Raw genomic sequence first — 13489 nt, 5'->3', positions numbered from 1 at the left:
AGAGGCCCCATGGCCAACGGCCGCCACAGTGAGAGCCGGGGCGGCGTATAAAAGCACCGGCCACCAAGCGATAGGCAACAGTCTCTCGACGCATTCAGCTCGTGACCCCAACTCACACCGCGCAGCCATGAAGCTGGTGAGTGTTGAAGGGGCCGGTTAGAAACAGCGGTGGCCGCCAGGCGGCAGGGCAATTGGGACGGGCGAGACCTGTCGGTGACATGGAGGCGAAACCTGAGGGACTCAAACAAGTGCTGATGACAAACAGCTAAACTATTTATGATTTTCATGAGCCTTCTATATATAGACCTGATCATCACTTCATTAAATCAAATTTAAAGATAGAGTGTGAGAAAGGGAGAGAGCTGTTTTTTGTCTGGATTATTTCCCTCTGACCTCATCTAAGCCAGTGTCTACCGCTCCCCCTTTAGGGTCAAGCCGCCAAGAAGTTCCCAGTTGTACTTTATCAGTCTAGATGTACCTCGCCTCGGCGGCGCGGCCGTACACGCGTGTTTCTGTGCAGATCCGGGGATCGGTGTGGCCTTGTGGCACCAACACTGACCTGCGCTGTCCCGTGTCCACAGATGATCGTGTTCGCCGTGGTGGCTTCGGCCCTGGCTGCGCCCCAGAACCAGCCCCAGGTCAACATCGTTAGCCAGTCGTTCGACCAGGACGAGCAGGGCAACTACAACTACCAATACCAGCTGGACAACGGACAGAGTGTGAGTCGTCGGGCTACCCCCCCCCCCCCCCCCCCCCTGCAGAGAGGCGGACCACCGGACTGGCTGGGGTTGTCGATGCCGGTGGACGCTTTAGACCACAAGAACCACAAACGCTGACGCCAGACGGGTCCCCAGACTTATTTAAACAGTCGGGAATAATTTGACAGCTTAGTGGAGGAAGCTTCTGGATGTTCCAGCCTTATAAAAGTGTTCAATTCATCTGTGACGAGGCATGAACATAAAGTGTTTCATTTAGGGGGCACGCATTTAGCACAGAGAAGTAATTGCTTGATAGTTGAGCCTAGATTCGCCCAATGCGACCAGCGACATGTGTGTTGCAGTCTGCGCTATGCCCCCATCTGGTCCTTTCCGACCACTAGCTGCTCCCTTTCGTGACCCGTTACAGCAGGCTGACCAATAGTTTACCACTCCAAGGCCAGCCGACGTCGATCGGTATTCTACATGAGGCTGTTGAATACTCTCCTTTTTGTCATTTCAACATTCAGTTTATGGCGGCATTTGGCTGTGTTCTAATCATGCAGGCTTGACCTGACCTGACCTAACCTGACCTACCGCAGGCGGAGGAGGCCGGCACCGTGCTGCCCGGCCCCGAGCCCGAGACCGGCTCGATCGACGTGCAGGGCTCGTACACCTTCGTCGCCGACGACGGCAACACGTACTCGGTGTCGTACGCGGCCAACGAGGGAGGCTTCCAGCCGGATGCGCCGCACCTGCCCGTGGCGCCGGCGCAGATTGCTGAGTACGAGCAGCTGCGGGCCGACCACCCGGAGCTGTTCTGGGCCGAGACCCAGTAGTGGGACCGCCGGCCGCGGCCGCTAACTCCTTTGCGATCAGTCCCCCGCCATGCGTTGTTAGGTATCCTTCCGTTTTCATATGCACCTGGGTTTATCCGTCTTTCCCGCTCGTGAATAGACCGAGTGGGTTAAAGTTATCTGTTGTTACTGTACAGGAACCTGCCCTCAATATATGTCATCGCATTAAGCTCTGTTTGTTCTATATGGGCCAGCCAGTCACCTTCCATATGAGGTACCACGTATACGTCCAACGGCAGCGAAAACGGAGTCGTGGGCGCGGCAGGTAGATATGGATGAGTACAAATTACCATCTGATACACATTTGTGACTTATTAGCATTGGTCTGGCACTCTGACGTTGGCACTGGTCTTGGAACTCTAAGTCAATCGTCAATGAGGCGCTAATACCTTTTTGAAGAAAACCGCTCCGTGGCATTTATAGCAAAGAGCAAAGCTGATACTTCATGAATCCATCTGCAATCTAACGTGATACAAAAAAGCGATATAGAACTGAACCGATCTTCACTGGCTGGAACAACTGCATTTAGTCACTGGATAACAGCTTAGGTCATTTCAATGGTAAGGTTAGGCGCTGCTTATGTACTTGTCCCATTTAATATTGTAAAAAACAAGACATTGATCACTAACACTGTAATTGGTTGAATTGATACAACGACCGCATCTTATCGAAAGCGCATAATGATTTACTCTGGGCGTAGAAACCTTTCCAAAGGTGTGTTGAGGGGGAAGCAGGCTAAGGACATCCTAAAGGTACATTTCGTAGCATGACAGCCCCGTCTAGTTTTTGTTTGTTGGCCAGTTTGTGGGCGGTGAAACTTCACTATTGTGCATGACTGTGTCAGAGAATTGAATGTCTTGCCCAAGACTCCCCCTGACGGTTGCATCCAAAATTTGTGGGGAAAAGGCGCAAACTGGGGTTCTCAAACATCTATCTGTGCAGCTGTTTTGGGGAAAACTAAACAAGGCATATCTAAAACATTTTGAGAAATACCGAAATGTATTTCGTGTGTCAGTACAAGCAGCTCCAAACAACGGAAGGTGACATCTTTCTTCTTCTAAAACTTGCTGGTGTGGGACCACCGAACTTCAACTATCAAACACCCTAAGGTATCGAACAATCATCAATCGTAAACTTGCATCAGCTCATGGTCAGCTGTTACCGCGCGACAATGACAACGCATGAGTGACGCAGACGTCACCGTGGCCGCCTGTTTATTCAGTGAACTTGACCCGTGGTTGCAACTGGAGAGGCGGCAGCCTGCAGTCTCGTGACACCTGGCCACCAGGCTGCGCCCCCTCCATGCCTCTGTACCGGGCTCTACGCGATGTGTGCCGAAGTCTTTTCATTGATGCGACGAAGTAAGATCTGACATTACACTAAACAAGCACGCCCTGCTGTTTCTCGACCTTCCGCATTTGCCTAGAGAGCTGCCTTTTGTGGTTTTACACGGCAGTGAGTACAAATCTGACAATAACCTGCGCTTCAGCCGTCTTCCAAATTACCGCCAGGTGATGTTGTCCGGACGACTGCAGCAATAATCAGTACTGCATTTCCACTCGTTGATTAGTTTACCGGTGCCATCGCACAAACGAACGCCACAGTCTGCGACGCGAACAACCACAATTTTAAAGTAATTTCACCCTTGTGCTGTGAGGAAGATGTGCCTTGTTCGCTGGACGTGTGCTAGCAGGCATGCTCCTCTTCGCAGTTAATCTATGAACGCGCTGAAATTTGCTGTTTTAGTGCGAACTAAACCTATGGCCGTTTTGATAGAAAGCGGACACAACGAAATATTTGTGATGTATGCCGAACATGACAATTAAGAGCCAAGTTTCTGACGTGTCGTACCATAGTGCATGTAGTTGTGTTAAAGGAAACGGCTGCTCCTTGGTTATGCTTTGAGATCCGGAGGATGATAGCTCTTTGCAGACACCATTTCGCGGTGAAAATACTGGATAAAATATTCTACTCTCTACTGTCATACTCGGCGCAAAATGACCCTAAAGTCGACGCGCCCTAAAACCCCAATCACCATCATACTGTCATACTCACAAGAAATGTTTGTTAATAATCGCCTTCGAAGGGCAGCTGGTTGGATGTGACTACCCCTAAGGCTTTTGAGAGTGCCTTTCCAGAATACCATTCAATCGTGTTCAATTTTTCGTAGCCTAGGGGCATCCGTTTTGCGGGTTTTTACACCAAAAACATGTTTCTGGTTCTCCTGGCTTTGGAGCAGCGGCGGTCTTTGAAGAACATTGCACGGCGCTCTACGGCCGGCGGCGACCGGCGATGACGCGGAACGCGCCGGGCGCGCCGACGTAGTTACATTAGCTAAGTTATGTGCTCTCACTGTCTTGCTGTCACACGTAGGACACATACGTTTTACTCAAAATTACACAAAAACACAATTCTATTTCTGAACCTCGCACACATAATTGGGTCAAGTATTGACCTCACAGCATACAAACTAAAGCCAATGGCGAGTTCTGGTATTACAATTTCCCCACTTTGCTCGTATTTTCCTCCAAACCCAGTCTTCACTAGTTTGTAAATGCCAGGAGGTCGCATCAACCCCCTCCCCCTTCCTATCAGTCTGCGGTATGAAAACGGCGGATCAGAGCAATACTTAAGTATGACTGAGTTCGGTTCCATCTGATAAGCACAAAGATAAACAAATAAAACGAGATCTCGGTGAAATGATGGAGTTTGCAATGACCTCAAACATAAAAAACACCGTGTGATCGTAAAGACATGACTGGCGAATGATGCATTGATTGATTCAATCGGTTTGAACAGCTATAGCGTGCCATTGTGTCCGCTCTGTATCATATGCTACATAACTCTACACGAATATATGCAGTTAATACGCATGAATGTCCTCATTGTAATAAAGCTAAGCTTTGTGGAAAATTGGCTCCACTCTTTTACAAATTTCGATGAAAAACACTATGCGGCCTTTGCGCAAAGGCCACAAATGAAAGGCAAACAGCGTAGAAGCATTTGGCTCAAAATACCAGTTTTAACTGGAGATGGCGTTTCACGAAACACATTTCAAATAAAACGGTGTTCGCGTAGTACGGGAAAGATGGATGTCCTCTAAAACGTACCAAAATATTCCTTTTGAGAGCTCGAAACAACGCTCAAATGTTCTCTATTTTATCCTGATGCTAATGACGTCTTTCTGTTTAGCACCTTTTTTGTATTTTCACTTTGACATGTTTACCAAGGTACACACACAACATGTGTCTGTGTCGGTATCCGTTGTGAAGTGGCGTGCGTTTATGGTGAAGTTTTCGCATTAAGTGTAATGATAAAGTGCAGGGATAATTTTATCCTCAATGCACACATGAAGGCTTTATGGTTGTTCTACATTACGTGTGATGTCTATAAATTGATTTAACGACAATTTGTCCATTGTTGAACCCATGAGACCGCAGAACTTTTCAACGGACATGCTTCCCTTTTTTGACGAGGATTTAACACTGCATGCTAGTGAGAACCCAGCAGGCTGCTTCCCCGTTTAGCCAAAATACTTGATCAGTGATATACCGAGTAAAGTACGATCACAATTAAAAAAGAAGTACACATGCCTCCCATCCTCTCCACTAAATAACCACAAATGCTGTGGAGACAGTTCGGCTGCGAGTGTGTGCAGTTGTAGCAATGGCTGCCCTTCCCGTGCTGTCGGCCTCAGGTGCAACCTCAGGTGCACCCCTGGTCCTGATGGCCCTGCTCGCACGCCGCAGGGCTGTCCTCGGGCCGCTCACCCATCTCCGCCGCCACCGCCCGGAAGATGGAGCCTCGGTTGGCAGCCGAGGGGCTCCATGGCCAACGGCCGCCACAGTGAGAGCCGGGGTGGCGTATAAAAGCACCGGCCACCAAGCGATAGGCAACAGTCTCTCGACGCACTCAGCTCGTGACCCCAACTCACACCGCGCAGCCATGAAGCTGGTGAGTGTTGAAGGGGCCGGTTAGAGCCCGCGGTGGCCGCCAGGTGGCAGGGCGATTGGAACTGGCGAAGTCTGTCGCTGACTTGGCAGCGAAACGTGAGGGACTCAAACAAGTGCTGATGACGAAACGCTAAACCATCTATGATTTTCATGAACGTTCTATACATTGAACCTGATCATCACTTAATGAAATGAAATTTAAAGATAGAGTGTGAGAAAGGGAATGAGCTGCTTCTTGTCTGGATTATTTCCCTCTGACCTCATCTAAGCCAGTGTCTACCGCTCCCCCTTTAGGGTCAAGCCGCCAAGAAGTTCCCAGTTGTACTTTATCAGTCTAGATGTACCTCGCCTCGGCGGCGCGGCCGCACACGCGTGTTTCTGTGCAGATCAGGGGATCGGTGTGACCGTGTGGCACCAACACTGACCGGCGCTGTTTCGTGTCCACAGATGATCGTGTTCGCCGTGGTGGCTTCGGCCCTGGCTGCGCCCCAGAACCAGCCCCAGGTCAACATCGTTAGCCAGTCGTTCGACCAGGATGAGCAGGGAAACTACAACTACCAGTTCCAGCTGGACAACGGACAGAGTGTGAGTCGCCGGTCCTCCCACCCCCCCCCCCCCCCCCCCCCCTCTTCACTGCAGGGGCAGACCCTCCATAGAGCCCACCCCTGCAGTGAGGCGGACCACCGGACTGGCTGGCGTTGTCGATGCCGGTGGACGCTTTAGACCACAAGAACCACAAGCGCTTACGCCGGACAGGTCCGCACACTTATGTAAACAATCGCGAATAATTTAACACTTTCTTGATGAAAGCTTCTGAATGCGCCAGATTTACAGATGTGCTCAGTTTATCTGCGACGAGATATGAGCACAACGAGCTTTGTTTAGGTGGCAAGCCTTTAGCTTAAAAAAGTAAATGCTTGCCGAATGATCCCAGTTTCACACAACACGACTAGTGACATGTGTTGCAGCTACACTGTGTCCCCATCTGGTCCCGTCCGACCACTAGCTGCTCCCTTTCGCGGTCGTTTCAGAATGCTGGTCAATAAACCACTAAACCTGGATCAGTCGTTGTCGATCGGCATTCTACATGAGACTGCTAAATATTCTCCTTTTTGTCATCTCAGTGTTCAGTTTACCGCGCCAATGGGCTGTTTTTTAATCTCCATTGTCACTGACGCCGATGAGGGCACAGCATCAACAAGCCGGTGTACACTCACAACCTGACCTGACCTGACCCAACCTGACTTACCGCAGGCGGAGGAGGCCGGCACCGTGCTGCCCGGCCCCGAGCCCGAGACCGGCTCGATCGACGTGCAGGGCTCGTACACCTTCGTCGCCGACGACGGCAACACGTACTCGGTGTCGTACGCGGCCAACGAGGGAGGCTTCCAGCCGGATGCGCCGCACCTGCCCGTGGCGCCGGCGCAGATTGCTGAGTACAAGCAGCTGCGGGCCGACCACCCGGAGCTGTTCTGGGCCGAGACCCAGTAGTGGGACCGCCGGCCGAGGCCGTTAACTCCTTTGTGATCAGTCTCCTGCCACGCGTTGTTACGTATCCTTCCGTTTTCGTATGTACCTGGGTTTATCCGTCTTCCCCGCTCGCGAATAGACCGAGTGGGTTAAAGCTCTCTGTTGTTACTGTACAGGTACCTGCTTTCAATATATGCCATCGCATTAAGATTTGTTTGTTCATTATGGGCCAGCAAGTCACCTTCCATATGAGATACCACGTATACCTCTAACAGCAGAGAAGACGAAACCGTGGGCACGGCAGGTAGATATGGATGAGTACAAATTAGCGTCTGATGCACATTCTAGTTTTCAGGTGGTTTGGTCGGGGACCTCTAATTTAATCATCATTGGGGCGTTAATACTTTTTTAAAAGAAAACTGCTCCGTGGCATTTATAATGAAGTGCAAAGCTGATACTTCATGAATGCATTTACAATTTAAAGTGATACGAAAAAGCGATATAGAACTGAACCGATCTTCACTGGCTGGGGCAGTTGCATATAGCCACTGGATAACAGCCTACGTTACTTCAATGGTAAGGTTAGGTACTGCTTATGTACTTGTCCCATTTAATATTGTCAAAAACAAGACATTGATCACTAACATTGTAATTGGTTGAATTGATACAACGACCGCACCTTATCGAAAGCACAAAATGATTTACACTGGGCGTAGAAACCTTTCCAAAGGTGTGTTGAGGGAGAGGCAGGCTAATGACATGCTAAAGGTACATTTCGCAGCATGACAGCCCCGTCTAGTTTTTGTTTGCTAGCCAGTTTGTGGGCGATGAAACTTCACTATTATGCATAACCGTGTCAAAGAACTTAATGACTTGCAAAAGATTCCCCCGGACAGTGACATCCAAAATTTTTTGGCAAAAGGCGCAAACTGGGATTTTCAAACATCTATCTGTGCAGCTGTATGGGGTAAACTAAACAAGACATGGCTAATACATTTTCGAGAAATACCGACATGTATTTCGTGTGTCAGCACAAGCAGCTCCAACTGACGGAAGGCAACATCCTTCTTCTTCTAAACATTGCTGGCGTGGGACTATCAAACTTCAACTATCAAACACGTCAAGGCTATCAAATAATCATCAATCGTAAACTTGCATCAGCACATGGTCAGCTGTTACCGCGCGACAATGACAACGCATGAGTGACGCAGACGTCACCGTGGCCGCCTGTTTATTCAGTGAACTTGACCCGTGGTTGCAACTGGAGAGGCGGCAGCCTGCAGTCTCGTGACACCTGGCCACCAGGCTGCGCCCCCTCCATGCCTCTGTACCGGGCTCTACGCGATGTGTGCCGAAGTCTTTTCATTGATGCGACGAAGTAAGATCTGACATTACACTAAACAAGCACGCCCTGCTGTTTCTCGACCTTCCGCATTTGCCTAGAGAGCTGCCTTTTGTGGTTTTACACGGCAGTGAGTACAAATCTGACAATAACCTGCGCTTCAGCCGTCTTCCAAATTACCGCCAGGTGATGTTGTCCGGACGACTGCAGCAATAATCAGTACTGCATTTCCACTCGTTGATTAGTTTACCGGTGCCATCGCACAAACGAACGCCACAGTCTGCGACGCGAACAACCACAATTTTAAAGTAATTTCACCCTTGTGCTGTGAGGAAGATGTGCCTTGTTCGCTGGACGTGTGCTAGCAGGCATGCTCCTCTTCGCAGTTAATCTATGAAGGCGCTGCTTTTTATTTTAGTTACCCTTTTGTTGGTGCAAGTCTTAGTTGTGCTCACTCAAGTCGAGTGCTTAATTCCACACATCAATCAGAATTGTCTGATATTTGAACCGAAATGTACCATTGCCTTAAAAAAGTAGCCAATATGCTCGGTGTCCAGGTCAATGAAATTTGCTGTTTTAGTGCGAGCTGAACCTATGGCCGTTTTGATAGAAAGCGGACACAACGAAATATTTGTGATGCATGCTGGACATGACAATTAAGAGCCAAGTTTCTGACGTGTCGTACCATAGTGCATGTAGTTGTGTTAAAGGAAACGGCTGCTCCTTGGTTATGCTTTGAGATCCGGAGGATGATAGCCCTTTACAGACATCATTTCGCGGTGAAAATACTGGATAAAATATTCTACTCTCTACTGTCATACTCGGTGCAAAATGACCCTAAAGTCGACGCGCCCTAAAACCCCAATCGTCATCATACTGTCATGCTCACAAGTAAATGTTTGTTAATCATCGCCTTCATAGGACAACTGGTTGGATGTGACCACCCCTAAGGCTTTTTGAGAGTGCCTTTCCAGAATAACATTCAATCGTGTTCAATTTTTCGTGGCCTAGGGGCATCCGTTTTGCGGGTTTTTACACCAAAAACATGTTTCTGGTTCTCCTAGCTTTGGAGCAGCGGCGGTCTTTGAAGAACATTGCACGGCGCTCTACGGCCGGCGGCGACCGACGATGACGCGGAACGCGCCCGGCGCGCCGACGTTGTTACATTAGCAAGTTATGTGCTCTCACTGTCTTGCTGTCACACGTAGGACACACACGTTTTACTCAAAATTACACAAAAACACAATTCTATTTCTGAACCTCGCACACATAATTGGGTCAAGTATTGACCTCACAGCATACAAACTAAAGCCAATGGCGAGTTCTGGTATTACAATTTCCCCACTTTGCTCGTATTTTCCTCCAAACCCAGTCTTCACTAGTTTGTAAATGCCAGGAGGTCGCATCAACCCCCTCCCCCTTCCTATCAGTCTGCGGTATGAAAACGGCGGATCAGAGCAATACTTAAGTATGACTGAGTTCGGTTCCATCTGATAAGCACAAAGATAAACAAATAAAACGAGATCTCGGTGAAATGATGGAGTTTGCAATGACCTCAAACATAAAGGACACTGTGTGATCGTAAAGACATGACTGGCGTATGATGCATTGATTGATTCAATCGGTTTGAACAGCTATAGCGTGCCATTGTGTCCGCTCTGTATCATATGCTGCACAACTCTACACAAATATATGCAGTTAATACGCATGAAGGTCCTCATTGTATTAAAGCTAAACTTTGTGGAAAATTAGCTCCACTCTTTTTTACAAATTTCGATGAAAAACATTATGCGGCCTTTGCGCAAAGGCCACAAATAAAAGGCAAACAGCGTAGAAGCATTTGGCTCAAAATACCAGTTTTAACTGGAGATGGCGTTTCACGAAACACATTTCAAACAAAACGTTGTTCGCGTAGTACGGGAAAGATGAGTGTCCTCTAAAACGTACCGAAATATTCCTTTTGAGAGCTCAAAACAACGTTCAAATGTTCTCCATTACATCCTGATGCTTTTGACGTCTTTTTGTTTAGCACCTTTTTGTATTTCCACTTTGACATGTTTACCAAGGTACACACACATGTGTCTGTGTCGGTATCCGTTGTGAAGTGGCGTGCGTTTACGGTGCAGTTTTCGCATTAAGTGTAATGATAAAGTGCAGGGAGAATTCTATCCTCAATGCACACATGAAGGCTTTATGGTTATTCTACATTACGGGTGTTGTCTATAAGTCGATTTAACGACAATTTGTCCATTGTTGAACCCATGAGACCGTAGAACTTTTCAACGGACATACTTCCCTTTTTTGACGAGGACTTAACACTGCACGCTAGTGAGAAGCCAGCAGGCTGCTTCCCCGTTTAGCCAAAATACTTGATCAGTGACATACCGAGAAAAGTACGATCACAATTAAAAAAAGAGATACACATGCCTCCCATCCTCTCCACTAAATAACCACAAATGCTGTGGAGACAGTTCGGCTGCGAGTGTGTGTAGCTGTAGCAATGGCTGCCCTTCCCGTGCTGTCGGCCTCAGGTGCAACCTCAGGTACACCCCTGGTCCTGATGGCCCTGCTCGCACGCCGCAGGGCTGTCCTCGGGCCGCTCACCCATCTCCGCCGCCACCGCCCGGAAGATGGAGCCACGGTTGGCAGCCGAGAGGCCCCATGGCCAACGGCCGCCACAGTGAGAGCCGGGGAAGCGTATAAAAGCACCGGCCACCAAGCGATAGGCAACAGTCTCTCGACGCACTCAGCTCGTGACCCCCAACTCACACCGCGCAGCCATGAAGCTGGTGAGTGTTGAAGGGGCCGGTTAGAGCCAGCGGTGGCCGCCAGGTAGGCAGGGCGATTGGAACTGGCGAAGTCTGTCGCTGACTTGGCAGCGAAACGTGAGGGTCTCAGAGTAGTGCTGATGACGAACAGCTAAACTTTTTATGATCTTCATAGACTTGCTATATATAGAACCTGATCATCACTTAATTAAATTAAATTTAAAGATAGAGTGTGAGAAAGGGAGAGAGCTGTTTTTTGTCTGGATTATTTCCCTCTGACCTCATTTAAGCCAGTGTCTACCGCTCCCCCTTTAGGGTAAAGCCGCCAAGAAGTTCCCAGTTGTACTTTATCAGTCTAGATGTACCTCGCCTCGCCGGCGCAGCCGTACACGCGTGTTTCTGTGCAGATCAGGGGATCGGTGTGGCCGTGTGGCACCAACAATGACCGACGCTGTCTCGTGTCCACAGATGATTGTGTTCGCCGTGGTGGCTTCGGCCCTGGCTGCGCCCCAGAACCAGCCCCAGGTCAACGTCGTCAGCCAGTCATTCGACCAGGACGATCAGGGAAACTACAACTACCAGTACCAGCTGGACAACGGACAGAGTGTGAGTCGTCGGGCTACCCCCCCCCCCCCCCCCCCCCCCCTCCCTGCATTGAGACGGACCACTGAAATGGCTGGGGTTGTCGATGCCGGTGGACGCTTTAGACCACATGAACCACAAGCGCTTACGCCGGACGGGCCCTCACACTTATTTAAACAGTCGGAAATAATTTGACAGCTGCGTGGAGAAAGCTTTTGTATGTTCCAGCTTCATAGAAGTGTTCAATTCATCTGTGAGGAAGCATGAACATAAAGTGTTTCATTTAGGGGGCACGCATTTAGCATAGAGAAGCAATTGCTTGACAATTAAGTTCAGTTTCGCCCAATGCGACTAGCGACATGTGTGCTACAGCCTGCGCTATGCCCCCGTCTGGTCCCCTCCGACCACTAGCTGCTCCCTTTCGTGACCCGTTACAGCAGGCTGACCAATAGTTTACCACGCCAAGGTCAGCCAGCGTCGATTGGTATTCTACAGGAGGCTGTTGAATATTCTTCTTTTTGTCATTTCAACGTTCAGCTTATGGCGGCATTTGGCTGTTTTCTAATCACCATTGTCACTGACGCCGATAAGGGCACAACATCAACAAGCCGGTGTACACTCACAATCTGACCTGACCTGACCTAACCTGACTTGACCGCAGGCGGAGGAGGCCGGCACCGTGCTGCCCGGCCCCGAGCCCGAGACCGGCTCGATCGACGTGCAAGGCTCGTACACCTTCGTCGCCGACGACGGCAACACGTACTCGGTGTCGTACGCGGCCAACGAGGGAGGCTTCCAGCCGGATGCGCCGCACCTGCCCGTGGCGCCGGCGCAGATTGCTGAGTACGAGCAGCTGCGGGCCGACCACCCGGAGCTGTTCTGGGCCGAGACCCAGTAGTGGGACCGCCGGCCGCGGCCGCTAACTCATTTGTGATCAGTCCCTGCCATGCGTTGTTACGTACCTTTCCGTTTTCATATGTACCTGGGTTTATCCGTCTTCCCCGCTCGCAAATAGACCGAGTGGGTTAAAGCTTTCTGTTGTTACTGTACAGGAACCTGCTCTCAATATATGCCATCGCATAAACCTCTGTTTGTTCTATATGGGCCAGCCAGTCACCTTCCATATGAGGTACTATGTATACCTCAAACAGCAGCGAAGACGAAATCGTGGGCACGGCGGGTAGATGTGGACGAGTACAACTTACCATCTGATACACATTTGCGTTTTCTGGTGGCCTGGCCGTGGAACTCGTAAGTTAATCATCAATGGGGCGTTAATACTTTTTAAAGAAAACTGCACCAAGGGATTATAACGAAGAGCAAAGCTGATGCCTCATGAATGCATTTGCAATGTAAAGTGGTACAAAAACAAAAACGATATAGAACCGCACCGATCTTCACTGGCTGGGACAATTGCATATAGCCACTGGATAGCAGCTTAGGTCATTTTGAGGGTAAGGTTAGGCGCTGCCTGTGTACTTGTCCGATTCAACAAATGCCAAAAACAATACACTGAACTCTAACACTGTGCTTGGTTGAATTGACACAACTACCGCATTTTATCGAAAGCACATAATGATTTACACTAGGCGTAGAAACCTTTCCCAGAAAAGTGTCGAGGGGGGAGGCAGGCTAAGGACACACGAAAGGACACTTCCTTGAAGACTAGCCCAGTGACCGTGCAAGGTCGGGGGTAAACATGAAAAGCACTGTCCGCTCTTAATTCATATAACATATGCTGGAAATCAGAAAGCGTCCAAGCGATTACGATAGACGCACATCTACTGTTGTTTTCTGTTGGTGCGCAACTTAATCTATCCGG

General features: G+C 49.3%; 1 protein-coding gene across 4 annotated transcripts; it reads left to right on the top strand.

Annotated features, from left to right (window-relative positions):
* Nucleotides 1–63: 63 nt before the first annotated feature.
* On the top strand, nucleotides 64–12748 carry LOC119102996 (larval cuticle protein 65Ag1). 4 transcript variants are annotated; one of them, XM_037226448.1, is made up of 3 exons: nucleotides 64–136; nucleotides 582–719; nucleotides 1298–1721. In XM_037226448.1, exons 1-3 carry the CDS (start codon nucleotides 128–130, stop codon nucleotides 1532–1534), a joined length of 384 nt encoding a protein of 127 aa, XP_037082343.1. In that variant the 5' UTR covers nucleotides 64–127; the 3' UTR covers nucleotides 1535–1721. The 4 variants fall into 4 exon arrangements, with proteins under 4 accessions (XP_037082343.1, XP_037082356.1, XP_037082364.1 ...); XM_037226461.1 differs by lacking the exons at nucleotides 582–719; nucleotides 1298–1721 and adding exons at nucleotides 11554–11691; nucleotides 12329–12748 and having other exon boundaries at nucleotides 90–136; XM_037226469.1 differs by lacking the exons at nucleotides 64–136; nucleotides 582–719; nucleotides 1298–1721 and adding exons at nucleotides 5463–5506; nucleotides 11554–11691; nucleotides 12329–12748.
* Nucleotides 12749–13489: the final 741 nt, after the last annotated feature.

The sequence above is a fragment of the Pollicipes pollicipes genome, unplaced genomic scaffold, assembly GCF_011947565.3.
Source record: "Pollicipes pollicipes isolate AB1234 unplaced genomic scaffold, Ppol_2.1 Scaffold_2555;HRSCAF=2994_pilon_pilon_pilon, whole genome shotgun sequence".
NCBI lineage: Eukaryota > Metazoa > Arthropoda > Thecostraca > Pollicipedomorpha > Pollicipedidae > Pollicipes > Pollicipes pollicipes.
Note: the sequence above shows the minus strand (reverse complement) of the source record. Positions and strands in the feature narration are given on the sequence as shown.

Coding starts and splice junctions, on each gene's coding strand:
- LOC119102996 (XM_037226461.1), top strand. Junction 11,692..12,328: donor AGCTGGACAACGGACAGAGT/GTGAGTCGTCGG, acceptor ACTTGACCGCAG/GCGGAGGAGGCCGGCACCGT.